Source organism: Podarcis raffonei, chromosome 1 (genome assembly GCF_027172205.1).
Source record: "Podarcis raffonei isolate rPodRaf1 chromosome 1, rPodRaf1.pri, whole genome shotgun sequence".
Lineage (NCBI taxonomy): Eukaryota > Metazoa > Chordata > Lepidosauria > Squamata > Lacertidae > Podarcis > Podarcis raffonei.
In genome coordinates, this window is record NC_070602.1 from 43,913,659 (window position 1) to 43,940,821 (window position 27,163).

At 43.7% G+C, this 27,163-nt stretch overlaps 1 protein-coding gene across 6 annotated transcripts in view; it reads left to right on the forward strand.

The window, feature by feature from the left end:
* The window catches only part of MAPKBP1 (mitogen-activated protein kinase binding protein 1), a 117,217-nt gene that overhangs the window by 38,217 nt on the left and 51,837 nt on the right, over positions 1-27,163 (forward strand). For all 6 annotated transcript variants that reach the window (XM_053383365.1, XM_053383380.1, XM_053383373.1 and 3 more), the window contains exons 3-4: positions 1,176-1,267; positions 26,317-26,379. In XM_053383365.1, coding sequence (XP_053239340.1) covers positions 1,176-1,267; positions 26,317-26,379 — 155 coding nt within the window. The remainder of the gene's footprint in view (positions 1-1,175; positions 1,268-26,316; positions 26,380-27,163) is intronic.

Genomic DNA, 27,163 nt, shown 5'->3' on the forward strand with positions numbered 1-27,163 from the left:
TGACAACATCGTGGTGCAACTCTATAGGAAGCCTTTTGCTAGCATTTATTAATACATTTTCTGCCATTCGCTGTTCTTCTGACCCAAGCCTACATGAATTGCTCCCTCATGTGTTTGGCTACTTTGCCACTGTTTGGCAGGCAGGATTCAAGACCCAGATTGGCAGTACGTGAATGTGTGTGATGCAATGGGCAGGTTGTTAGGTCTGGGTGTACAAGTCTTGGGTTCAGATTTTTGCTCTTCATGTATAAAGCTAATTGGCTGGGCTTGGTTAAGCTATTTTATCCAGTCTCTAATTGCAAATGTGTGATTGCAGTGAAGTGATTTTTTTAAAAACTGCTGGTAATTTGTTTAGAAATAACTCTTACCTGGCTGGGAATATTGGATTCAGAGGCTTCAGGCAAAGGAAGTATGAGTCCTATAATCTTAAAGGAGGGATGCAGGTTGTGCTGTGGTCTAAACCACTGAGCCTCTTGGGCTTTTTGACCAGAAGGTTGGCGGTTCAAATCCCCGTGACGGGGTGAGCTCCTGTTGCTCTGTCCCAGCTCCTGCCAACCTAGCAGTTCGAAAGCATGCCAGTGCAAGTAGATAAATAGGTACTGTTGTGGTGGGAAGGTAAACAGCATTTCCATATGTTCTGGTTTCTGTCACGGTGTTCCGTTGTGCCAGAAGCGGTTTAGTCATGCTGGCCACATGCCCCGGACAAATGCTGGCTCCCTTGGCCTGAAAGAGAGATGACCCATAGTCGCCTTTGAATCTGAATGCTTTTACATATCTCTTGGGGAAGCTACATCAGACGCGCAAAAGGGATTTGGGTGGGACCAGCGTAGTCCATTGCTTGGTAGTTTTCTTTTTTATCTAACCTCCCTCCCAGTATTTCCCATGCTTTTCTGTTGGTTTCAGTTACTGTGATAGGTCTATAAATCTCCTTCTCAAAACACTGGCTATGGACCAGCTTGTTGTTGTTGTTGTTGTTGTTTTGTTCTACACAGAACCTACTAAATATGTCTGTCATCTGCATCAAGAGAACAGCTCTTGACACTTGATGGCATATTTGCTGATTATGTGCATCTTCCAGTCTCTCACACACATGCACACAAATTGAAGCTTGTGGTTACATGAAGTTGAATTTAATCTGCATGAATCTCATTTTCTTTTTTTCTCTTTTTGACTAGGTGACCTTGGAGAAAGTGCTGGGAATCACCGTCTCTGGAGGCAGAGGATTGGCCTGTGATCCAAAGAGTGGTCTTGTTGCTTATCCAGCTGGGTGAGTCATTGAGGGTGTTACACAAGGAATGCACGTTGTCAGCCTGAAGATACAGCTTATGCCAAATCTGTCATGTAGCAGAGTGATGCATTTTATAAGAGCCTCATAAAACTCCCTCCAGTTATGAGGAACATCAGCAGGGTAGGTTTAAATTGCTGCAAGGAAGACTCTTTACCTATCATAACTAATTAAATTATTCTCTAGGGTTCCTCCTCTAGCTCTTAGCTAAGTGTTAATTTTTTAAATATAATAATAATTGGATTTGGTACTATGCTGAACATGGACACGATGAAAATGTGAAAATTAGATGGATTCTGGCTGCCTGTTCAATCAGCAGATGCTCCATAAGACTGCCGGGTAGTTTTGTGATGTGTGAAGTTTCATGGGCAGTGGTTCCTTTATTCATGCAGACAGAGAGAACCTGGTCACTCTTTTGATTCTGGAGCTTTCACTGTTCTTTTCAGCTTTTATTTAAGTGGGTCCAAACGATTCTTATTATCTCAATAATAATCTAGAGATAAGCACTAGTATGTGGCTTGGGTTGACTTGTTCTCAGTAAGGGTTAGACGCAGTGGCAAAAGCTTCCAGTGGTGACTGTGCAATGCTGCTTTTGTTTGCCCTTTCTGAGTGAATCTTCTGTTAAGATATATGTACATGAGAGGGAACTGGAAGAGTCCTGGGTCCCACAGGCCTCTGAAGCAGAGGCAAGGCTCTTCCCACCTGCCTTTTCCAGGCTCCTAAGGACAACAAACTCGCTCACCCCTTTGAGGGAATTCAAACTGGCTGTGCCCTTCTTATAAGGAATCGTATCTTTGCCTGCTCCCTGTTTTGGCAAATGGGGATGCAGGCCAGGACTTGGGTTGTGCTGGTGGCGAAGCCGATGGAGCCGACGGTGGGCTTCCCTCAGATCCGCCCCTTGCCCATTTAAGCAGCCAGCACCTGGGGCTCAGCCTGTTTGTTCCTGCGCCGGGTTTCCCCACCCAGCCACCCTCGGTTTAAGCTGATAGCCAATGACTTTGCTGTGGGTATGGTGGTTGCCATCCTTTAAGGGGCTGGGTAGGAATTTGCCCATTGGGCTAATTGGCACCGACCCGGTGGTTCTGCCTACCACATAGCAATTGTCACAACTGGTTGGGCATTGGGGCAATCCTTTGCTTTGGATGGAGGGGGAGTTGTAGACTCTGCCTGCCCCTCCAAATGCTGGGGTATCCCCTTAAAGGGATCTGGGGGTAGTGGTCATGTCCACACGCCCAGGTGGGGCCAGGGCTGAAGGCACTCCCCCAAACAGCGGTCCCTGTGGGGGTCACCCTATTTGATATAAGTCTTAGGACCCCCTGTCAGGATTGACCACGCGTCACTTCCGTGGGCGGGCCGGAAGTATTTAGCTTGCCCCATGCCCAAACCTCTTTCATCTGTATTCAATAAAGTTGGGGCCTGTTCTAACCGAAAACCAGTCTCATTGATCTCTTATTATTTGGGTTGGGGTATGGGAAGTCTGATGCCTGGTCCTGCAAGCATGCTGGGGTATAACCATGGAACTGAACAACTGTCTCTGGTGCTCTTGAACCTTGTCATCCTTGGCAGAGGGATTTGACCTCTTTCCGCAGGGCCTGCAAGACAGAGCTGTTCTGCCAAGCCTTTGACCAGGGCACAGCCTGACCCCCTCCTTTGGCAATTTTCTCAGAACTCTACCCAATGGTTGCTTTCAATTTGATTTGAAGTAAAAAAAATTTTTAAAATGAAATTATTTTAAAATGTTGTCTTATTTTATTGTTGTTAGCCGCCCTGAGCCCGGCTTTGGCTGGGGAGGGCGGGATATAAATAAAAAATTATTGTTGTTGTTGTTATTGTTGTTGTTGTTTTGGACAGTCAGACACAAATGAGGACAGGTGGGAAGCTCCCTCTTCCTCTGAGAGTCCTGATGCTTTTTGCTCCATAAGTGGGGAGTCGGGAGTTTAAGAGGGGTGAAGTACGTAAGTCCATGTTGGAGGCAGGTCTCTGGGATCTTCAGGAATGCCTGAATACAGCTTCCCTGTATTTTTATCATGTGCATAAGGGAACAGGAGCTGGAAAAGCTGACAAAGGTGATGCTGAGTGCCGAACAGTGATTGTAGAGCTTGATAGATATTTAGTTTGTTTTGGCATTTAGTTTTGCTAATGCATCTGGGTGCCTATAATTAGTTTGGAGTGGGAAGAGAAGAAATCGAGGCCAATCTTAGAAAGCTGCCGGTTTGGCAACAATATGCCTATTAATGCGGGTAGCACAGCAATCATTTTTGTCATAGCTAGGCTTGCCATGTGACTGCCGTTGAGAGAAGCTTTTGTCACCCTGTGTGGTTTTTAAGCTTACTGTCAGTGCTTAGCGATATTTAATTTGCATACATTTAAATGAGCTACTGTACAATTTGCTCACATGCTGGGCCCCCAGAAAAAAAATTGGTTCCTAGGATGCGACTGTGGAATCTGAGGTATGGGTGTAAGAAAATGTCTTGGTACGAGTACTACTGTCGTCTACAAGTGCTTAAAAATTAAAAGCCACCAAGATATTCCAGGTCCAAGCCAAAACATCTACCCATGGCATTTCTCTGCTGCTCTTTTAAAGTTCTGTAAACGCTTTACACGAGAGTTGCAGTCTAAATGCTGAAAATGTTAAATTTGAGGTGGAACTGGAGGTGTCCTCACTTTGGATGTTTGAGGGAAGCTAGAGGAATGCTGATAAGATCACAAGATAAAAACAACCCACTGTTAGAGCATGGAGGAGATGAAAGAGAGCCCTGTAGCAAATCTAAATGAGGCAAGGCCAAGCGTACTGGAATCTTCCATCTCCCCACCCCAAAGGAAGTGTGCAGGAATCAAAATTTTGTGCTTGCTTTGAAGCCATGTCTGATATCCCTTGTTCTTGCCTTTTGGAGAGATGATGGCTCTGGCATGTCTTGCTTCTGCTGCAAACATGGGTTTTTTTATTTAGGTGGATTGTCCATAGCAATAAGGTGGAATATTCCCTGCCATCATTATTGCAGTCATCCAGAATGCCTTGCTGTTTTCTCAATTATTTATGAATGGCTTTTGACTACGTGTTGTTGAAGGCATAGAAAGAGCACTGCTGGATCAGGCCAAAGGCTCATCTAGTCCAGCATTTTGTGCTTCTCACAATGGCCAACCAGATGCCTGTGGAAAGCCTGCAAGTAGCATCTTAGCGTAACAGCACGCTTTTCATTCCCAGAACTGGTTTCGCTTAGAATATTATGCATTGGCTGTTATAAAAGTGTGGTGATTCTTAGCCTTACTAATTGAGTATCTGCTCACAGTAGATTTTTGAAACATGGAAGTTTTAAATGCTGGAGAGGTGGTTGCTTTACTGCTTTGAGCTGTGGCGCAGTTTTGCTTCAAGTCAATGTTTCTTTTAGATTCTCTCTCAGTGGGCATGTATGCAGCGTCCTCCCCCTACACAGTAATATTTGGGTTGCAGTAGAATGGCAGGAATTCTTCGTTTTCCATTTGATAAGCAAGCATGTGTTGCAGGTGCGTGTCCTTCCTTTGTATTGTCTTAAAAATTCAAGCTAATGGCATTTTAACAAAGTGTGGGGAAACTGCAAAATTCTGCTGCAGCTTTTGGCTTTTTCAGAAGTGTGAAACTGGTAAGAGGAATTTCCTGTGAAGTTTCTCTGAGGCATTTCCTGTGAAGTTGCACATCTATTAAACAAAAACTAATTTGCTGGCAATTTCCATCATCAAGAAGAATGTATGCCAAGTCTGAGCCTAATAAGTAGTGCCAAAACATTATTTTGACTCTGTTTGAAATGATTTGGGGAAGTTATGTGGTTAAATGATCCTGCTTAATGGAATCAAGGTGGTATCTTTCCCCCATGGCCCATTGCATAGGATTCCTGTCTGAAGCCTAGCCCTTCTGTGCCTTGGCTGAACAGCCGCCTGCTTCCATGCTATGCCTAGCTGCTTTGTGATGCTGATAAAGTTTGCCACTGTCAAGACAACGCTTTGTGTTCAGTTTATCCTCTGCAGTTGTATTGGCCCAAAACACACAAGAGAAACAGTCTGCAGACCTAATTGGGTTGCAAGGTCAGTTTGTTTTATTATCTTGTTCTGAAGGGATTTATACCTTCTTGGCAGTATGCAGGGGGGAAAGAAAAAGGGGGGAAACGCCATTGGCTTCTGTCACTGGCTTCTCTTGAGTGTTCATTCTGAGGCTTCCTTTAAACTCTCTCTCTCTCTCTCTCTCTCTCTCTCTCTGGCAATGGGAAGCAGAACACTCATTCTTCTTGATGTGCATTTTGCTGTCCTTGCCAGAGTACAGTGTCCTTGGCCCTGCATAGGTGCCTGCCATATACCTCTTAGCATATGCTTCAGTTCTGATCTGTTCGTCTCCAGATACCCTGCTAGTTGACTCAACATTAATTTAAATCACAGGGCAGTCTCTAGATTCAACTCCCTTGCTGCTCTAGCCAGAGGGCTAAATTATGTAACAGTGCTTTATTTTTTACTGTGTTTGAAAGCACTAATTTTTATTTAACTGTTAACATGGATCGATCCTTCAAAAGTCTGAAATCTCATGAAAGTACCACCAAAATAATGCTATTATGCTGTTAGATTTATTTCTGTTTTCTCTTTTTCTTTAAATGTATGTGAGCTACATTACACTTGAATACTGTACTGGCTTCTGCTGAGTAAAAGCGCAAATCCTAATAAAACTAGATTTGCAAGCTATATTTGTTTTACACACAATTGTTAAATGTCAGGTGGACGATGTTGAGGTTTCTAGGTTCAGTAACAGCATCTGCTGGGGAAACTGCAGTCCGTCCGTCCCCCAATATTTGCCACCTCTGACCTTCTTTGGGATCTGGCCCTCCTGCCTATTAGACTCGAACTTGAGCCACAGAGTGTTCATGTGCATTACTTACAAAAGACAGTCCTCTGTTTGAAGGATTGTCCCGTTCAAGCCCATATTAAAAATACAGAATCCTTAAGAAGGGAGATCATGATCCTTGAATTTGCCCATCAGCAGGACAGTGGACAGAGGAGGCACAGAGGTCACTTTATCACAGTCTTCCCCTCTATATTGATGGATTTCTATTCTAAGGTAAAGGGACCCCTGACCATTAGGTCCAGTTGCGGACGACTCTGGAGTTGCGGTGCTCATCTCGCTTTATTGGCCGAGGGAGCCGGCGTACAGCTTCTGGGTCATGTGGCCAGCATGACTAAGCCGCTTCTGGCAAACCACAGCAGTGCACGGAAATGCCGTTTACCTTCCCGCCGGAGCGGTACCTATTTATCTACTTGCACTTTGATGTGCTTTCGAACTGCTAGGTTGGCAGGAGCTGGGACCGAGCAACGGGAGCTCACCCCATTGCGGGGATTCAAACCGCCGACCTTCTGATCAGCAAGCCCTAGGCTCTGTGGTTTAACCCACAGCGCCACCCACGTACCTAAATTACAGTAAATATTTCCAAATGTGCAACTATACATATAAATTAGCATATACAGACTTTTATGCAAATCTGCCCTCTCCTCTCTCTCTCTCTCTCTCTCTCTCTCTCTCTCTCTCTCTCTCTCTCTGTGTGTGTGTGTGTGTGTGTGTGTGTGTGTGTGTTGCATTTCTTCTCTTTTGGTGATGTGTGAATCAGGGTTGCCAAATTTCAAACAGTGAAAATCCGAACACAAAAGTTGCTGAGCTGCCATGCATCTGGATTTTCCCAGACATTTGCCTGATTACTGCCCAGAGATTGCTGCCGACTGCAGTGTTTCGGATACGTCTGGGAAAATCCGGATGTAGGGCAGCCCTAGTGAGTGGCCTCTTATTGAGCCCTACTTCAGAGTCTCCAGGTAAAGGACTAAAATCTGAGGGTGAGGAGATGGCATCGAGAATCTGGTGCCAGAAGCTGACCCACCATGCACCACACCTTTTTGTTCCCAGATTTTGCTGTGCAAGTGTTTGGTTCAGAGCCTCTGGGGAATTCTTTGCAGTCCTAGAAGTGCTTTTCTCTCAGCCCCCCCCCCTCCCGAAAGCATTAAGTTATTTCTCAAGATCTGCATGCAGGGTTAATTCTTCTGGGCCCAACACACAGTTTTCTCTTCTCTTTTCCTCTCCTCTTTTATGTGCCTGTTTTGAAAAATTAGAGAAGTGATTGGCTTCCCATGACTTCTGTTAGTTCCCTGTACTTAAGCTCTTTGCATTCTTGTGGTTGGGTTTGCATTAATATGGAGGCACAGCAGTATGGCATGTGTGTGTCTTAATTATACACAAGTGGCAAATGCCTTTTAGACAGTTCTCCATCCCTAGAATATTGTGTCAGTTCTTCTGTGGACTCTGGTGGATGCCAAAGGCTGAACTCATTTACTCACATATGTTTTGGAGCCTGTAAATCCTTTCGGCACCTCTGGCACCTGCTTTCTCTGGGATCTTAATAGCCCAGATTATTACGATCCTAGGTCCCTCCTTCTCTGGTGCCCATGTGATGTCCACACCCTTCTGGCTCCACCTTCCTGTGCATAGGAAATGCCAGTGGGATCTCAGGAATGCTGAGACCAGTAGGTTTTAAGAGCAATCCCTTTTTAAAAACACAACTGTTAAAAAGATGTATCCAAGAACAGGCCTTTAAAACTTGTTGTGAATCTTAATCCTTCCCCCTCTATAACAGGCATAGGCAAACTTGGCCCTTGAGATGTTTTGGGACTACCACTCCCATCATCCCTAGCTAACAGGACCCAGTGGTCAGGGATGATGGGAATTGTAGTCTCAGAACATCTGGGAGGCCAAGTTTGCCTATGCCTGCTCTATAAAATCTCTTAACTCTAAAATACCTTATTTATGGTACCTCCTAGCTATACGCTGCCAAAAATATTTTGAACTTCAAAATATTATTCCTAGTATCACTGAGCTACATTTGAATTTTTGTGCAGCAATTCAGTACTGTACACATATATTGCCATATACAAAATTTTACTTCCAAATGCTAATGTCTTCAGATTTTTAAAATCTAGAACAACGTGCAAGCAAGGCTGTCTGATCTGGTGTGCTACCAAAAGTTGATACTGGTGAAAGGTTAGTACCAGCGCTGAGTGAAACTTGGAAAAGTAGGAACTGTCTTTGCTTGCCTATTTTATTAAACACTGCAGTTAGTGCTCCCCATATGTTGGAATACAGCTTCCATTATCCCATGGTGGCTGGGACTGCTGGGAGTTGGAGACCAAGGCCATCTTGAAGCCAGCATGCTGGCTCCCCCTGAGTTGGAGGATGACCCAGCAGGGCTCTTGTTATGTTCCTAAGTTGCTTCTCTTTTTAAAAATAATAATTTTAGCTTGCTTGCAGTTATCTAATTCTTCTCCCCCCGCACCCCTGTTCTGCCTCATGCATGCACTTGTGTTGTGTGTGTGTTTTGTTGACATCGCTGCTGAGATTCTGTATCCTAGAAACAAGAAGTAAAACAAAACTAAGAAACCCTCTGAGATTGCTGCAGAAAAATACAAAAAAAGAAAAAGTGTAGCAGGAATGCCAAGCCAGATTTGGGGGGGGGGGTCATACACCATGGTTTTATTTGACTCTTTTCTTTTCTTATGGAAACAAATCCTCTCATTCCATTGACCCCAACCCCCTTTTCCTACACTGATCATTAGCCAGCATGGTGTAGCACTTAAGCATGGCAGACTAGGATCTGGGAAACTGGGGTTCAGATCCCCACTCAGCCATGATGCTGGACTAGTTAACCATCTCTCAGTCTGATCTATCATATAAGGAGGTTGGAAAAATAAATTTATTTATTTTTTAAATATTTTTTATTAAGGATTTTCTTGTTTTACAGAAGTGTAGTGCCTCGTATTTTTTTTTTCTTCCATGTAACATTTTTACAAATCTGTTTCATTTGTTGAGGAGGAGAAGAAAAAAGAAAGAAAAAAGAAAGGGGGGTGGAGAGAGGGAAGATGGATGGGGGTGGGGTCGGGTGGCGGTGTTTCTATTATGTTTAATGTATGTAGAGTTTGGTGTCAGCGTTGCTTGTGTTGTTCACTTGTGTTCCTTTGGTGGTGAGAGAGGTTGGGGTTGGCCTAGGGTGTGATTGTTTGCTTGTGATTGGCTGTGGTGATCTTTGTTTTCGTGTGTGAGTGAGGTGGGTGGGTGTTTTGGATCAGGTTAGCCATATTGATTTGTATGCTGTTGGTGGATTATTGTCATTGTCCTGTTGGGCTGTGTATGTGATAAAGGGGAGCCATACCGGGGTGAAGGCGTCTTCTTCTGTTTGTCGGAAAAATAAATTTTGAGGGGGGAGCATGGAGGCAAAGGAGGATATATATGTAATAGGTCTCTTTTCCATTTATGTGAGATTTTACTTGCTTTGTCTGGCAATTTGTAAGTTACCCACATAGGCCTGAGTTGTGTTCCAGCAGCTGGGACCTTTGCACACTTTTGCTTGTCCCATGCCCAGAAACCATGGGTCCGAGCTCTGCTCCTTTCACATGGAAAACCTGTTCTTTAGTGCTAGATTGGAGCAAATGTCAATCCAAAGAAAACCTGAATTGCTATTTGCTCCAATTGAATGGAAAAGAGTTGTTTGCCCATGGGGGAAAGGAGCAGGGCAAGAGGAAGTGCGGACGAGCCCTAGGAGAACACAATGCTGCTTTGTATACTGTTTAAACTGGGCATTGGCAACATGTCTTCTGTAGGCAGACATGCAGCCAGAGAAGATTCCCTTGGTCCCTGAAATTAGGCTTGGAAGAATCATTCTATTGTAGGCAATACAGTAGGCTGCTGTGTGTACTTGGTTGTGCTGTGTGTGTTGTGCCTGTGTGTTTCTCCAGCTTGCAAATGTACCAAATGATTGTGTCTCTTAAATGCTACATGGAAAGTAACTTCCATGGCCTCTTCCTATAAGTGGGTGTTGCTAACACATTAACCCTACTCTGATGTTCTTTGATCCCATGTCACTCAACACAGGAGCAAGGAGTGGGACCCCACAGAGAAACCATGACCTTGATGTTGCATGTTCCTCTGCTCCAAGTGTGCTGTGCAAGCTTCTGTAACAAGACAGCCTTTGTGCATATAGCTGTACACACAAAGACTTCAATAATATCTGTAAGATGGCAGCATAGGAGCAGGTGAGGGGAGACTGGAATGAAATCATCCAGGACAGACTTTGATTGAAGACTTTTGAGAAGATACTTCTTAAGAGATAGAGGTGGCTTGGTGGATAGTGGTGGAACAGCTGGTACAGAAGGCATGTTTTTAGGGTGCTTGCTCAGTTTTGGCCAAAAACAAAACAGAACTATGTCATGAAGGATTGTGTCATAGAGCAGGAGTCTCCAACCTTCTTGGGCCGAGGACATTCCTGGAAATTTAAGAAACTGTCATGGGCACCACAAAATAACCATTTGACATAAGAAAGAACTGGTGATGCTATCCCCACCGACTCACACCAAGCAGCAGGCAACAATATCTACACCCCCTCCCCAAGAAAGCCCCCCACAGACAATGAAAATCAGGCAATGCACCCCCAAAGAAGCAGGCAACCAAAAATACCACCACAAATCATTCTTTACGTGTGTGACATCACCCCACTCCAACTAGACTTCACCTGTCTCCATGATTAGGTAGGTCAGTATTGAAATTTTCCACCGTTGTGTCTAGCTTGGATCTTTAGACAGAGCTGCAGGAGAAATCTAGCCCTTGAAGATGGGTCATGTCAGGGCACAAATCATGTGTAATGCTGGAACAAATGTCTGCAGTGTGCACATTGGACTTGGAAAGGGCAAGATCTTCCTCTTCTTGATAAGTTCTGATACCAGCACGAGCTGCAGAATCACGGAGCAGAGTGCAAAGTGTCATGTGATCTCTTCCTCCCACTTTTCTCTCTCTCCCCCACCCCTCGCCCAACCTTCACTTCTATAATAACTTAGTTTTGTGCTTCTTAGCATAAACCTCCTGAACTTGAGCAGCTCTTTTCTCCTGAGTCATGGACTTCCAGGACGTGCAGTTTCTGAGCTTGGGAGGTGCATAGTAGGTCAGTCATAACCCAAGTCAGCCGGAAAATGACAGCCATCTGTGTCACAGCCAAGGTAGGGGGTGGGGTGGAGAAGTGGATACCACTCACTGTTTCTCCAGCCAGAAATCTGCTTAGCACATGTAGAGATGAAGTCTTAGTAGACTGAGCAGTAAATCTCATTGTAAGCTGAATGGTGGAGAGTTGTGTGTTGTTTTTTTCTTCCTCCCAGCTGTGGCCATTGGTTTGTTCACAAATCCTTTTCAGCTGCATGTGTGTGTGTGTGTGTGTGTGTGTGTGTATATTTCCATGGTCCTCCTTTTTAAAGAACCCCTCTGTTGTCAGCTTTCCTGGTATGTAGGTAATTGCATAATGGGCAAGACATGAAGGATTAGATAAATGGAAAATCAACTTCTTGGACAAGTTGTAAGATGCACACATCACGTTCTTAGATAAGAATAGTCTGAAAAGGCTTGTGAGGACTTTGTGTCACTGCTAATACTGCAGGAAAGAAATACTTTGCTTGGCTGAAACACAAGTAGCCATAGCCTTTTTGCCTATGTGAGGGTCCCGTGTCACAAACTGGGAGATAACTGATTGCACTTAGTTTTATTTCAGCACACATCATTTCTAATATTTAAAAACAAGGGTCTCCAAAACACTTATTTTAAAATCTGGATGTGTTCTCATGAATAAAAAAGCACACAACTTGTGATCCGTCATGTTGAATGAATTCCTTACGTTGAATTGTGGTTACTATGGGTTGATATGTGGTTACGTATCAACCCATGATGGGGTGGATGGCAAAAGTGGGGCAACTCTGGATTGGTCTGTCAGACAACAATCTTTATCATTGTCTAAAGTAATTGGAGGCTTAGGGTACATTCATATGTGGGGATTAGGGCATTAATTTTCCTGATTATAATGCTAGCAATCCTATCTCAGATTCTACACTGCATTACCTGTTGCGTTATGGAACTGCAGCTTTTTGATCAGTATACTGCCACGCCATGCTAAATTTTAAACGGTGGAAAAGAACTGTATGCCAAGATACCACTTGAAATTTGGTCATGTGAAATTGCAGTGGAAAATTATCGGGATTTTCTCGGTTAACGGTGTTGCAATCACACCCCCCCCCCCGCAGAAGCAAATAACACAGAAAAGAGCACCAAACTTCCACCGGATTTTGCTTTTGCAGCCACAGTCAGATACAACCTAGTGTCTGGTGAAGGCTGCCCCTTTGGCCATGCTCTCCCTATGGACTCCCTTCATTGCCATTTACTAATCTTCTTGTGATGGCTGTGTGCTGCCTCTGAATTCTGAGGAGAGTGCTTTAGTGCTCAGATTCTGCTTACAGGCTTCCCATAGGCATCTGGTTGGCCAGGCCAGAATGTTGGACTGGGTAGGTCTTTGCCCTGAACCAGCAGATCTTGTTCCCAGTGGCACTCCAGTACTCTAGTATTTACACTGGACTACAGTGTTGATGATGTGGGAACATCCAAGTAGAGCCAGAGACAGGCAGGATTTATCTTCTCTAAAAGGTGGCAATAGCAGCTCTTTCATTCATCGCATGAATGCGGTGATTGGAATAACTTTTCCTGCAGCTGGGCTCGGTTTTGCCCTGTGCCAAAGAGAAGCCACACAAGTTACCCAGTGTTCTAATTTGGACCACAGCAGGGAGGGACAGTAGCCATCAACCAACTGCAAATAAAATGGGCCCATTGGTAGCGAGGTGGAGTCTTATTTCCTTCTGCCTCTTCTAAATTTGAATGTAGAAAGAAAACTTCCTATAAAAGTTGCGGGTGGCTTCATAAAAGAAAATACCCTTCATTTTCCTAATGTAATTGGGTAAACTTCATGATTATCAGGCAGACCTTCATGGAAAACTTCCTGTTACTATAACGCTAATTGATCCTTGCATGCCTTGATACAAATGAAATTACATCTGATATAGTGATACATCAGGGGCCATAAACTAGATCCTAAACTAATAACTCCAGGGCTTTAATAAGTGCAATTTCTAACCTCTCACCTGAAATAGTTGCTTAGAACTCTCTGCAGACACCAGTGTCTTGGTACTGCTTTTCTTTAAGCTTGCATTTCAGATATTGCTAAGTGACTTCATGGTGGTGGTTTGGGTGTTTTAATTTTATTTTAATATTAGAATAAAAGTAATATTTTATTTTAATCTGTCATGGATGCTTTAGCTGAGATTCCTGCATTACAGGGGGTCTAAGATTCTATGATTCTATTTATTATTCATGCCCCGCCCAGCTGACTGGGTTGCCCCAGTCACTCTGGGCGGCTTAAAGACGACTTAACAATCCAGGTATGATTTTTACTCTTTCAAGAATCATCTGGTTTGCTAAGCTTGATTCCAGACTATTGGAAATAGTAGCATTGTGGATCTCATAGGTGGCAACTATGCGGGGCCCTGGGTGCCCGGGAACCCACAATTGTAAAAAAGGAGGGAGCTGCCCCCCCCCAGATTCCACTTGGTGTCATGTCAGCATGCCCCATAGCATGTGTGTGTGGCGTTGGCACCCCCCCGCGACGTGTGCAAGTGACGCCTGCACACCGCAGTGATGCCAGCACACTCCCGTGCACCCACTATCGTGGGGGCAAGGTTGCACGTCTGGTATGTCTCAGGCTCTGAGGAAGGGGGCACCTGGTGTTATGTGTTCCCGGGAGGTCCAGTAACATCCTGAAGTAGTTCTTGGAAAAAGTTTACATTAAAAACAATATATGAAGCTGTCATTAATCCACCTGACCCAGTATTGTGTTTTCTAACTGACAATGGCATTCTAAGCCTGCTGGTTCAAGTGGGGGTCTTTTTGCAGCACCAGCTACCTGAGATTCTTTTGACTGGAGATACCAGGGACCAAGCCTTGCCAGTAAGTAGGCTACTGCACTTTATGTAACAACAAAGACCTGAGTGGGTCGAGTACCCCTTTATTTACCCCTTATTTACTTCATCATTTGAACATTCTTTGGGCGGAAAGATGCTAAGAAAGAGCTAGTTCTTTGTTCTTATATTTTGAAAATCTTGGTGGTGAGGTGGGAGAGAGATCTTGTTGAAATGCTGCTGTTGGGGTTAGTTCCTTGCACGCAATTTTGCACACAAACCGTGGTTCCCTGCACACAGCACTGTGTGCTGCTGAAGAAACTCCGAAAGTCTTTCTGCAAAAGCCACTAAGAGCAAAGCTTATACAGTGGTACCTTGGGTTACATACGCTTCAGGTTACATCCGCTTCAGGTTACAGACTCCGCTAACCCAGAAATATTACCTTGGGTTAAGAACTTTGCTTCAGTATGAGAACAGAAATCATGCAGTGGCGGCGCAGTGGTGCTTCAGGTTAAGAACAGACCTCCAGAACGAATTAAGTTCTTAACCTGAGGTACCACTGTACTGGGCTATCTATGAAAACCATGCCTCCACTCCATGACCTTATTATTTGATGAAAGAGCTGGTCAGATCTTATCCAGTATTGTTACATCTTCATACTTTTCTCCGAAGCAGGTGACAATTGTCTGCCACAGACAGCTAGAAGTGAGGCCATCGCAGTACACTTGCTAGGTGGGGGGAAATAACCAGCCTGCTTCTTCTGTTTTGCAGAATTCTCTGAATCTGGAGTGCATTACAACATGGTTTGTTAGGACCGGTCATGTTTATGATGCTCTAGAATAAGGGATAGTTTAAGGTTTCCTTGGTGCTTGTGAAACAAGGGGGGAACAGTCAGAATATTCTATGAAAGCTGGAAGCACTGTGCTTCTACAGGCAATAATAAAGACCTGTTCTCTCCTCTCCCTTACCTGAGAAGAACTTGGCATCCTTAGGAACAGTTATGCCATGTAGCAACGTGATTTGTTTTTAGAGCCAAGTTTTGAGCTTGCATAAGACCAAGGAGAGGAAAAATACTGGCTGGGATTGGGAGAGAACTTGAATTCCATGTGCATGACTGGCATATGGCCTTTGCTAAAGGTGCCTCCCAGGAACCTTTTAGGCACACACACACACACTCTTCTTAGAAACTAGGACTGGCCTGTAATGAAAAAAATAGTCATTTTCTTTTTCTTCTGGGTGACTTTGATGTGGTTGGTAATATTGAAAGGTTTACATGTTTGCAGTAGGTATGTGTGTTAAACAGGGTGTTTTCAGAAATGTAGACAATATGTCAGTGCGATAGCAGGAAAAAAGGGGAAGACTGATTTGCATCATTTCAGGGGCACATTCAATGTGGAATTTCCCACATTTCAAATCCGATGCAGGCACACATACAGACGTCTTCCAAGGATTTTGTGTGAATATATCTCTATGTGAAGGAATCTGCTCTAATAGTTTAGAATGAAATTTAATTTGTACAGTGCTGATAGACCTGCATTTGTGATCTCTCTTTCCCATTCTGGCAGAGCGGGATTTTTGGTTCTTGGTTTTGTGGCCCTTTTCTTAGTCAGAAGGCAGCCTTCCCCACTTTATAGGAACAGATTTCCGTGGTCTCTCTCTCTCTTTTTAATCTTAATTAAAAAAAATAAAATTGTCAAGAATTTCATAATATGTCTGAATGCCTTGATTACATTACAAAACAAACAAACCAACCAGTAAGAAGTATAGTACGTACTTCTGGCATATGAACATACATCATTACTATACAGAAGAAAATAAGTGGATAAATTGTAAATTATACTGGTGTTCAATAAAGCTATTTTCATAGCTTAGTCATATTTTGGACTTCTCATTGGATTGTCTTCGTACTTTTTGTAAACAGCTGATATGATTCTTGGTGTTAGAAACACAGTTTGTTTGTTTGTTTGTTTAGAGCATATTTCTCTGTCAATATATTATAAAGTGAGACCATATTTCTACAAATTTATTCTCCTCATACCCTGTTTTCCACATATCGTAAATAATATGTTAACTTGGCATTAGAGCTAATTCTCAGAGTTTATTCATTCAGTCACTGCACAAAGGTAGCTTCTGGGTTCTCCAAGTTTGACTATATATCATGCTTTCTGCCACAATCATGTAGGGGGTTAATTCAATATGTGAAGTTTAGCAACATAAATAATGGATCCAGAACCATGTTCGTACTGTTATATTTAAGATATTAATTTTGTAATCATTTTCCAATATTTTTATCCTGAGAGACATGACCACCACATAAGAAAGTAATGGCTCTTGTTTTCTGCAGAGGCAGCACATTTTTTAATAACCAGTTCCAGTGTTTAGACAGGGCAGGGGGTAAAAAGAAAGCAAAGCACCAAACCCATCATAGTGGGAGAATTAGAGTAACCCCACAAACCTGTATGGGGGTCTATGTTCCAGGGATCATGCCTAAAACCAGAGTCGCATATAGTCAAAACACTTTGGGTGCAATGGTGGGTGGGATTGCCAAAGTCTTTTTTCCTCAGATACCTGCCCCCTTTCCGCCCACCTTTTAAATTATATGTATATATATTTGCCAAGCCTGTAAAGCTGAATGCACACAAGTTAAATGCATGTAAGTTGTGGGCTTACCGGACTCTTTATTTTATCTGCTACAAGTGATAGATAAACTTCTCAGAGTGACTGTGTATGTGTGTAAGTGCTTACTTCAGGCTGAAAGGGATGGCAAAGCAGGCAGGGCACATGCTCCGTACTGTACCGTTTACTTGCTCTGTACGATTTCCCCTGTGGGTTAATTAATTGAATAAAAGCCTAGAGAGTTAAATCATTTAATGTATTGCCTGTCTCGATAGCTATTGTGTGCTGCTTTCTTGTGATAAGCTATTATTGATGAGATGGCTGTTTCTTCTTAGCCTAAGCAGCTCATTTTAAAAGAAAGAAAGAAAGAAAGAAAGAAAGAAAGAAAGAAAGTAAGAAAGAAAGAAAGAAAGAAAGAAAGAACATGGAACCATTTCTGTTTATGCAATGACTTTGGGATGAGTTGTGGATCTGTCTATTTGATACTTGAACAAAGAAGAGTTATGCTGGTTGTTTTTAGGCAGGTGGTGTTGTTCATGCTGAGAACTGAGGCTGTGCCAAATTCTCCCAAGTAAATTCAGGGTGTAAAATGCCTCCTTTGCTGGGAGAGGTTCTCTTAAAAATGCATACCTTTAGTTTTTTGCACCTGTTACCACCTGCCATTTCCCCAGACTAGTTCTTTAACTGGATAGAGCCTTTCTCTCTCTCTCTCTCTCTCTCTCTCTCTCTCTCTCTCTCTCTCTCCCTCCCTCCCTCCCTCCCTCCCTCCCTCCCCCTCTTTCTCCTCTATGACATGATCTCAGTCAATCAGAGATCATTGTGTGTTGTTATTATTTATTAAATTTTATGCTACCCTTCATCCGAGGATCATAGGGTGGTTTACAGAATAAAAACACAAAAGTTTAAAAAGGCCTTAGATTGTTGAATTAGTCAAAGGCACCAGTTACTCAAAGGAGAAAAGGAATGTTTCTGCCTGGCACCAAAGGTAATGAAGGCGCCAGGTAAGCCTCCCTGAGAAGAACATTCCCCAGGTGGGGAGCCACCACAGAAAACGCCCATTCTTGTATTGTCACCCTCCAGTTCGCTTGCGGAGAAGGCACACGAAGAAGGGGCTCAGATTATGACTGCAGTGTCCGAGTCGGTTCATAAGGGGAGAGGTTGTCTTTAAAGTATTCCTGAACCATTAAAGGTTTTATAAGTCAAAACCAGCACTTTGAGTTGGGCCCTCTTCTTGGCCTTTTGGCTAATATGATGTGTAGTGTAGAAAGTATTTGGCAGCCAGTGCAGTTGGGCCAGGATTGGCATTACAGTGGTACCTCGGGTTACATACGCTTCAGGTTACAGACTCCGCTAACCCAGAAATATTACCTCAGGTTAAGAACTTTGCTTCAGGAAGAGAACAGAAATCGTGTGGTGGTGGTGCGGCAGCAGCAGGAGGCCCCATTATCTAAAGTGGTGCTTCAGGTTAAGAACATTCAGATTAAGAACAGACCTCCAGAACGAATTAAGTTCTTAACCCGAGGTACCACTGTGTATGCTCAAACTGTCTTGCTCCAGTGAGCAATCTGGCTGCTGAATCCTCTGCTACTAGCTGATGTTATATAACACATTGCAGTAATCTAACCTAAAGGTTACCAAAGCATAGACAACAGAAGTTAGGCTATCCCTGTCCCAGATAGGGGTGCAGCCAAACCACCAACCAAAGCTGATGGAAGGCACTCTATGCCACTGAGGTCACCTGAGCCTCAAGCGACAGCAAAGGATTCAGGCGTACCTGCTCCTTAAGAGGGAGTGTAATCTCATCAAGAGCAGCTAACCTCCCATCCATCTAGACTAGGGAACCACCCACTAACATCCTTATCTGGATTAAGCTTCAATTTATTGGCTCTCATCCAGTCCATTATTGAGGCAAGACTATGGTCTGGCACATCCACTGCCTCACCTGCAGATGTAAAGTAGAAATAGAGCTGTGAGTCATCAGCATATTGCACCAGATAACTCCACTCAGTGGTTTGATGTAGATGTTAAACAGCATGGTGGATAAAATGGTACCCTGAGGACGCCCACACTGAAAGGTCCATGGAGCCAAAGAACACTCCCAAGCATTACCCTCTGGAAACGTCCATCCAAGTAGGACCAGAACCACCATAAAGCGGTGCCACCCACCCTTAACTCGAACAGCTGCTTCAGAAGGATACCATGGTTTCTGTGTGAAAACTGGGCCTATAAATCCTGGCTGAAACGGATCTAGATAATTTTGCCCAACTGCTTTGCCCTCACTCTGCAGTGGGAGATGTTTCCATTTCCACAGCAACTGAACCATTGCCTTCTTTTTGTGGAGATGGCAACTGATTTTATTTCGTGGAAGACTTTTGCAGGCATTCCAATAAAACACACTCATTGTTTCACTAGTATTTATCACATTTTCATTTACTCTTAATTTGCAATACAGAATTAGAGTAATATACTAATTATTACTAAATAAATGTTATTTACCCTTTGCAACAACAGCATGAGCCTGATGGGTTTGCATGGACTGTAATTTTTCTCACACCTTGAATGCAAGTGAGGGAGCATGCATTCTTATTGTCAGCCAGCAACTGCCTCTATGCTGAAAATTTGAACAAGGACTTGTTGAGAGTCATTGTTTGTTTCTCTCCCTCCTCCTCTTGCTTCTCCAGAGATCCGATAAAAGATTTGGAGCCTTTTACCCGTAGTGATAAGGAATCTCATAAGTAAGAAAAACATTTGAATATGAATGAGCAGGGTTTTTCTAAGGCGTTTTTTACAACCGTGCTTTGTGTTTTTTAGTGTTTTACTAATGGATTTTAATATAGTTGCTTCCTCCGAGACTTTGGAATGCAGGACAGATTAAAAAATAAATCCATAGTCATCAATCTCATATCTCTTGTGATATCATCAGTTACAATGTGGAATAATAATAATAATAATAATAATAATAATAATAATAATAATAATATCTTTATTGTCATTGCCCCCTCTCGGGGACAACGAAATTACTTGACTGCTCCATAAAAACACTAATTAAACAATACAGTATTGTTTAATTAATAATGTCCACAATAAGCGCCTTTAATTTCTTTCTAGCTTTCCAAACACATAATTTGTGCTGATTCTTGTATTTTGTTGCCTCAGCTTCTACTTCTGTTGGTCGATTGCTAGAGGTCCTGTGTGTGTATTTGGTACAAATGCTACCATAAGACTGTTTTAAAAAACAAACAAGCCACTTGTGGGAAAATTGTTATTGCTAAAGCATGTTTTCGTAAGCTAGTGCGTGCTTTATCAGTGAGATCCCTGTCTCCTGCTCCAGAGATTAATGGGTGTGGGTTTATCTCATGATCTGGGTAATGTAATGAAGATACAAAATTTATGTCCTCTTCTCAGCTATCACCTGTTTTTCTTTGTGCATGTTAATTCCACTATTTTGTTGGTACAGGTAGGTAGCTGTGCTGGTCTGCCGTAGTTGAAACAAAATGAAAAAATAGCACCTTGGAGACCAACTAAGTTTGTTATTGGTATGAGCTTTTGTGTGCTATAAATCAAAGTGCAAACATTTGTAGAAGGCATCAGGGTCATAATAAGGACAGGACATTATTAGTCTATTTGATAACCTAGCTATGGGCAAAAATGGCCTCTGTCTCAACTGTCAAAATAAGAAATAAAGTGCATGGCTAGGTACAGATAATCTTGACTGTTCTGCAGCTTTTTCACGGACCCTGCTGAATGGAGCTTATGCACTACAGTTTAATAGCTTCTGATATAGTGCATATAAGGCCAGATGCCTGTTTTGCTGAGGTGGTTCAGCTGGAGCAGAAGATAGATTCTTTCAACAGTCTGGGAAATCTGCAAAAAATGAGTATTATGGAATTAAGAAAACTTTTGGGTTCGAAATGATTTGACAATCTGGTTCTCTGAAACAGCATATATTTTGATAGGTTCAGAAGCGTCTTCAGCATTATTACATACTCGCCAATATTTTTGTGGCTTTCCATATTGAGGTCATAGCAAATGTTGGAACATCACATCTGTTTTAGATATGCATCTTCAGCAGATGAAACCCCGAAGCTGTGCTTGACAGGTACCTCCTGACAAAGTCCTGCGGGGTTTCTTACAGATTTGATGCTGTAGTGATGAGCTGAAGTTTTTGTGCAAGCTGTCATTAAGGGAAAGCAAATAAAAGCTGTTGCGGAAAACGTTGGGGCTACACGGACGTGTTCTACAGCAGATGCACAATGTAGTGCACGTACTTGCATGCTTACAACACCCTATGCATGTGCTGTTTGGGAGTCCCTGACCAGTCAGGTTTTCCAGAGGCATGGACATGGATGCTTAACCATACGTATTTTAATTCCCACCTGATGTGATGGCTGCAGATAATGGCACAGTCCCAATGTTTGTTTCCTGCAACAGGAGTAATATGTAGTTCTGCCATAAGCAGAGATGCAGCAGCAGAGCTGCTATTGGAACATCAGAGGGGGGCTGGTGTAGAATGTTCGCCACTTTGAGGGCTGCTTCACATGTGTTAGGAAAAACCTGTAAGGCTGTGTACCCACCTGCAAAGCACATGATGATTCATATATGCCTGTTTTGTTGAGACACAGAAGCAGCAAAATGGATGCAATCCTAGTTGCACATGGTGACCTATCTGCATTTTGCATACTCCTTATCCTACACAAAATATCTGAAGCGGTCCTGTGGATAAATGAGCTCCATGATGTAGTCGCTATCTCCTTTTCCCTGCAACTGCCCCTGGTTTCATTGCTGCTGCATTGTGTTTTCTGAAGGGAAAGCCCTTTTCAATTGGGTGATTTTGGACAGGGCCAAGAAAGTAAATGAGAGGTGTATGGAGGAGGGTGGTAAGTGAGAAGACTAGCCACTTTTTGCAAGCTTGTTAAAGTAGTGTCTTAAATCCCCTTAGTTGGGTAACTTGTCTCCTGCCTTTACAAGTTTTGATTATACCCTTCGGTCTTGGGGGGGGGGAATCTGCATGCTTTATCCTTGCTTGACTGTGGTTGAAAAACTGGTGAATATAGGTATGAAATGCACGTCCACACACCACAAGGAGGCTGGTGATTAGAGATTTTAGCACAGCATTTTAACTGAGCAGAGTTTTGCTTTATTGTGGGGGGCGACGGCGGGGCAGGAATCTCAATTCTTTACGAGGTTTTTCAGAAAATTGTGGCAGATGCTGTTTTTATTAGATAAATACGTGTCCTTGTGTACATATGGGGGATTTTTAAGCTTAATGAAGCGTGGGTCATCACACTTATTTCTGTCTGTTTGCTTTATTGACTGTAGGTAAGTGTCTTGAATGCCCTTCATATAGAATTGTCTCATACAAGTCAGGCTATTGGTTCATCTAGCTCAGTACTGTCTGCTCCATAGCCGTGCCTCCTCAAAGACTTAGACAAGAACTTTCTCAGCCCCTTCTGACATCCTTTTAACTGGAGACACCAGTCATAGCAGCCAAAAAATCCCCCCAGGCCATCTGGAAGCCCATTGGATCCATCAGCCTCCAAGGGAGGACCATCCTAACACAATGGTACCTCAGGTTAAGAACTTAATTCGTTCTGGAGGTCCATTCTTCACCTGAAACTGTTCTTAACCTGAAGCACCACTTTAGCTAATGGGGCCTCCTGCTGCCACTGCGCCGCTGCTGCATGTTTTCTGTTCTCATCCTGAAGCAAAGTTCTTAACCTGAGGTAATATTTCTGGGTTAGCAGAGTCTGTAACCTGAAGCGTATGTAACCTGAAGCGTATGTAACCTGAAGCGTATGTAACCCGAGGTACCACTGTAGGTGTATTTTTTTGTTCCCTCATTATATATCTTCAGGGGCCAGGCAAAAACTTTCCTCCGTAACCAGGACTTTGGCCTTTAATTGTCTGTGGCCTTTAAGAGGTGGTGGTGGGATGTTTTTAACGTACTTCCCCTCTCTTGGTTTTAATGTATCTATGTGTGGTTTTTGTTTGTCTGTTTGGTGGTAAGTCACTTTGGGTTGCCCTGGACAAGATAAAGCGATCAACACATTCAGCAAATAATAAAGAAATAATAATAATAAGAAGAAGAATACAGAGCCTTATCCCCAGTGCATGTGCTGAAGTTGTATTATCTGTGATTAATTTATAGACACAGATGCTTAAAAAAATAACAGAAAACCGTATGATCCTTTGGCATTGTGCTATGCTTGTGTTGTGCTGGCCTCATTTGCACAGAATGCTAAGCTGCCCCTGGCTTAGGGTTACGAGAATGAGCTGCAGCCTTGGGCATTGGATATCAACCCATATCCCTTTTCAAGTGTTCCTAGGCTCCAGCTGCGGGTGATGTGTGGCACGCTTGTAGTGAATGAAATGCTCAGTGTCAGCAGGGGCAATTTAATGCATTTTGAAAACTTTATGTATAGCTCAATATTTGCAGTGCCTTTCACATGTAATGTGATTGTTGTGAGATTTCGCAGCGCTGTCATGAGATCTTGACGGAAGCCGCTGACACTTGACTTCTCCGTCGTGGGGGAGGTGGGGCACACCTGGAGACACCACCCCTGCCTCAGTCCACCTCATGGGTGAGCCAGCCATGTCCGTGCTTCTAAGCATGTGAGACGGGCCCATTTCTCACCATGCCCAGTCGGAGACTGGGTGGGAAGTCCACAAGGAGGACTCTCTTCTACTGTCATTCCCCCTTGGTGGCTAGTAGTCATTGATAGTCTTATCTCCCTTGGATTTGTCAAATCCTCTTTTAATGCAATCAAAGTTGATCGTCACCACTACCCCTGGTGGTAGTGGACTCCATCGTTCAGCTTTGTGCTGTGAGAAGAAGGACTTCCTTTTGCCTGTCCTGCACCTTCCTTCAGTTTCATTGGGTGACCCCTGGGGTCTGGTATAAAAAGTTCTCCCTCTCAGCATCATGCATGATGTTACGGGGCACCCCAATCTCTGAGCGTGTGTGTTTCCAGGGGTCTTGGCACTTAACCAGGGCTTGCATTCCCTTTGGAATGAGACACACAACGGAGGCCATGCTGTCTTTATGATATATGGTTTTATTTACATATAAATACAGCCTGAGTCGGGGGGAGCCGGGATTTCCAGCATTCACATCTCAAGAGGTGCTTGCTTCCTATGGAAGCGCAGCATTGGATTCAAAGGCAGCCAGGCAGCCATCTCTGTGTCTCTTTGCCCCAGCTGGCTGCAGTCAGCCTGAATGGCTTCTGCCCCATTGATTATTCTTTTTCTCACAAGCCCTTGCCAAATGTGACTTCCCTTTCCGCTTCTATCATTGCCCACTATAATCCTGGCAACCTTCCCCTCTGTCCCTGGCATGGTGCCCCCCCATCAAGTAAATCAACTGATGTTCTGCCCCCTAACACGAAGCCTGCCCCCCAACATAAATCCTGGCTACACCATGGTCCCTGGCAGAGTCTTCTGCCTTGTGAATGGCTTCTCTTGGTGGGTTAATTACTGGCCATTTCAGCCTTTGTTTCTGAATGGCTTATCCCCAGCCAGCTATGTTGAACCCGGCTGGCTTGTTATTCCTAAACTTATCCCCACAGTGTGGAGCACAGTTTTATTCAAACCTTGATTGATTCCAAATTTTACTAATTCCAGGAATTATTGGTGCCCCTGCACCCACAAACTCTGGGGCCTGAACACATATAGCAATAATTTTTAAAAGCTGCTGAGCACTAAGTTCTACAGGTGAAGCATTTCCTAGGACAAAAATGCAATGGGGAAAACTTCACCAATAATATTTCTGCTTGCCCCACTTGGGAACATAGCAAGGAAAAAAGAGAGAGGTGTCAGCAGAGTGGGAGAGAAGAAACTTGGCTGCAGTAGTAAGCTGTTGAGGGAGAACTTGGGGGAAGGAGGTTTATAGGGAGAGATGACTTGAACCAAGACAGAGAAGCAGGCCTAGCAGGGGAGAGAGCAAATCAGAAAGTAGGGCTAAAGCCTAGAAAACCACATGATTTGCAGAAAGTGAGAGAAGGAGAAAGTGTGGTGGAGAGAGGTGCAAAGAGCTGCTATTATTGAATGAGTCACATCCCATGTAAATGTGATTCTGACGTCTGATTCCTTACCATTCCTATATTTAACTTTAATGAGAAAACACAACCTTCCCCTCCTTTCATTCTTTCCAGAGCTGATGCTTTGGCTTTGTGTTATTTGGGGGAGCTCCTATATCCCACCTTTATCTTCCTCACCCCCCCGCCTCTCTCTCTCTCTCTCTCTCTCTCTCTCTCTCTCTCTCTCTCTCTCACACACACACACACACACACACACACACACACACACACTAAGTAGATTGTGTGTAGAGGCATATATTATTTCAGATGGGAACCCATTATGGAAGTACACTCACTTCATTTCAAGCAAATATACCATAACCGTACTCACTGGGTGTAAAGGAAGCGTGTTCCTCTACCCCCACCCCCACCCAAGTTTTGTAACAGAAGCATAATTTGTGCAATTCTGGTTGGCTGGCCTTTGTGTCAGTCACGGAGCCACTCCTGCCCTTCCTCAGAGCATGTTAAATGGATATTTAATTATTTTTCTTTCTTTTTCTATCTAGCTGTTTTATTTTACCTGTAAGCAGCTTTGAGTCCCTGACGGGGAAACAGGTGGGGAACCAACCAACCAACCAACCATAATAAAGTGGGAGAAAATGTATAAAATAATCAGGGGTTTCCACATGGCAGTTTATTGCTGTCTTGGGGCTGCTCATGCAGCCACACAGAGTTGTCCTCATCAAAAAGCCATCCCGTATTATTTCCCCATTTGATCCACACTTGCTAGGCGGTGTCTAGTGTCCATGTTCCATTAGCACAAGGATTAACATTTGCACAACAGAACTCCCACATGTGCACCCCACACCCTTCCCAAATCTGCTCTGGAGGGTTGGTGAAATCCCCAGAACAGATTTGGCAGGTGGGTGTGGGGAGGTGGGGGAGCCCCATTGCACAAGAGTAAATCCTCACACTGACAGAGTTTGTGCCTCTTTGGATACAAGCCACCTTTTCTGTGGAAAATTGGATAAGTAGAAACAACAGGAGAATCAGAGGGGTGTGTGTGTGTGTAACATTTTGATGTGGTGGATGCTTTGTGGGTGCTAAGAAAAATCTTCATCTATTGGGAAGCAGCAAGCCCCCAATAAACTGCACCGTGGGGGCTCCCTTGAACAAATGCTTCAGCAGGGAACCATGTATGCCCTCCTTGGAAGAAAGGACCTAGAATGCATGCACCTGCTGCTGTTTCTGTTGGTGTCTTTGTACAGCCACAGTGGCTAATCTAGAACATTCCTTGGCAGAGAATTCTGAGGTGTCCCCATTTATTTGCTTTCTGAGAGCTTCTGGGAATTGCTGTGCGACTGGTGATTGAAGAATATATTGGGGGATCTCACATCTGCTTTCTATCCCTTAAAAAGTAATCCTATAGCTGGCTTTGCAATCATGGACGTACCCAGATTTTTTGTTGGGGGGGGGCAGAACCTCAGTTTGCTATATCTTTTTATTGAATTTTATTGACGGGGGGGGGGCAGCTGCAGTCACAAAGCTATTGTGTACATTTCCTCAATTTTTAAAATTCTTATTTTCTAGGTGTGTTGTCGTGCTGTTCAACCCCAGGAAAAATAAGCAACATCATATTCTGAATAGTTCCAGGTAAGTGAAACCCAGAACTCTGAGTGGTGGTTTGTCCATTTTTTTGGAAGGAAAATGCAAGAGCCCCTTGAACAACAAAAATAATAATCAATAATTTTATTATTTATATGCTACCCATCTGACTGGGTTGCCCCAGACACTCTGGTTGACTTCCAACAAAGTAATAAAACACAAAAAACCTCAAACATTAAGAACTTCCCTGGGCTTCAGATGTCTTTTAAAAGTCAGGTCACTGTTTATTTCCTTGACATCTGATGGAAGGGCGTTCTACAGGGCAGGCATGACTGCAGAGAAGGCCCTCTGCCTGCTTCCCTGTAACTTCACTTCTCACAGTGAGGGAACCACCAGAAGGCCCTCGGCGCTGGATCTCAGTTTCTGGGCTGAATGCTAGGGGTGGAGAAACTTCTTAAGGTATACAGAGCCAAAGCTGTTTAGGGCTTTAAAGGTCAGCACCAGCACTTCTGGATTAGTTGTAGTTTTTGAGTCCCCTTCAAAGGCAGCCCCATACAGAGAACATTGAAGTAGCCCAAGAGAAAGATAACCAGCACATGTGCCACTCTGGTGAGACAGTGCGCAGGCAGGTAGGTGCTTGGCTGGCGTAACAGATGGAGCTGGTAGACAGCTCCCCTGGATACAGAATTGACCTGTGCCTCCACAAACAGTTGTGAGTCCAAAATGACTGTGCACCTGGCCCTTCAGGGGCACAGTTACCCCATTCAGGACCAGGGAGTCCCCCACACCTACCTACTCCGTATCCCCCAAAACAGTACAGAGAAGTTTAAAT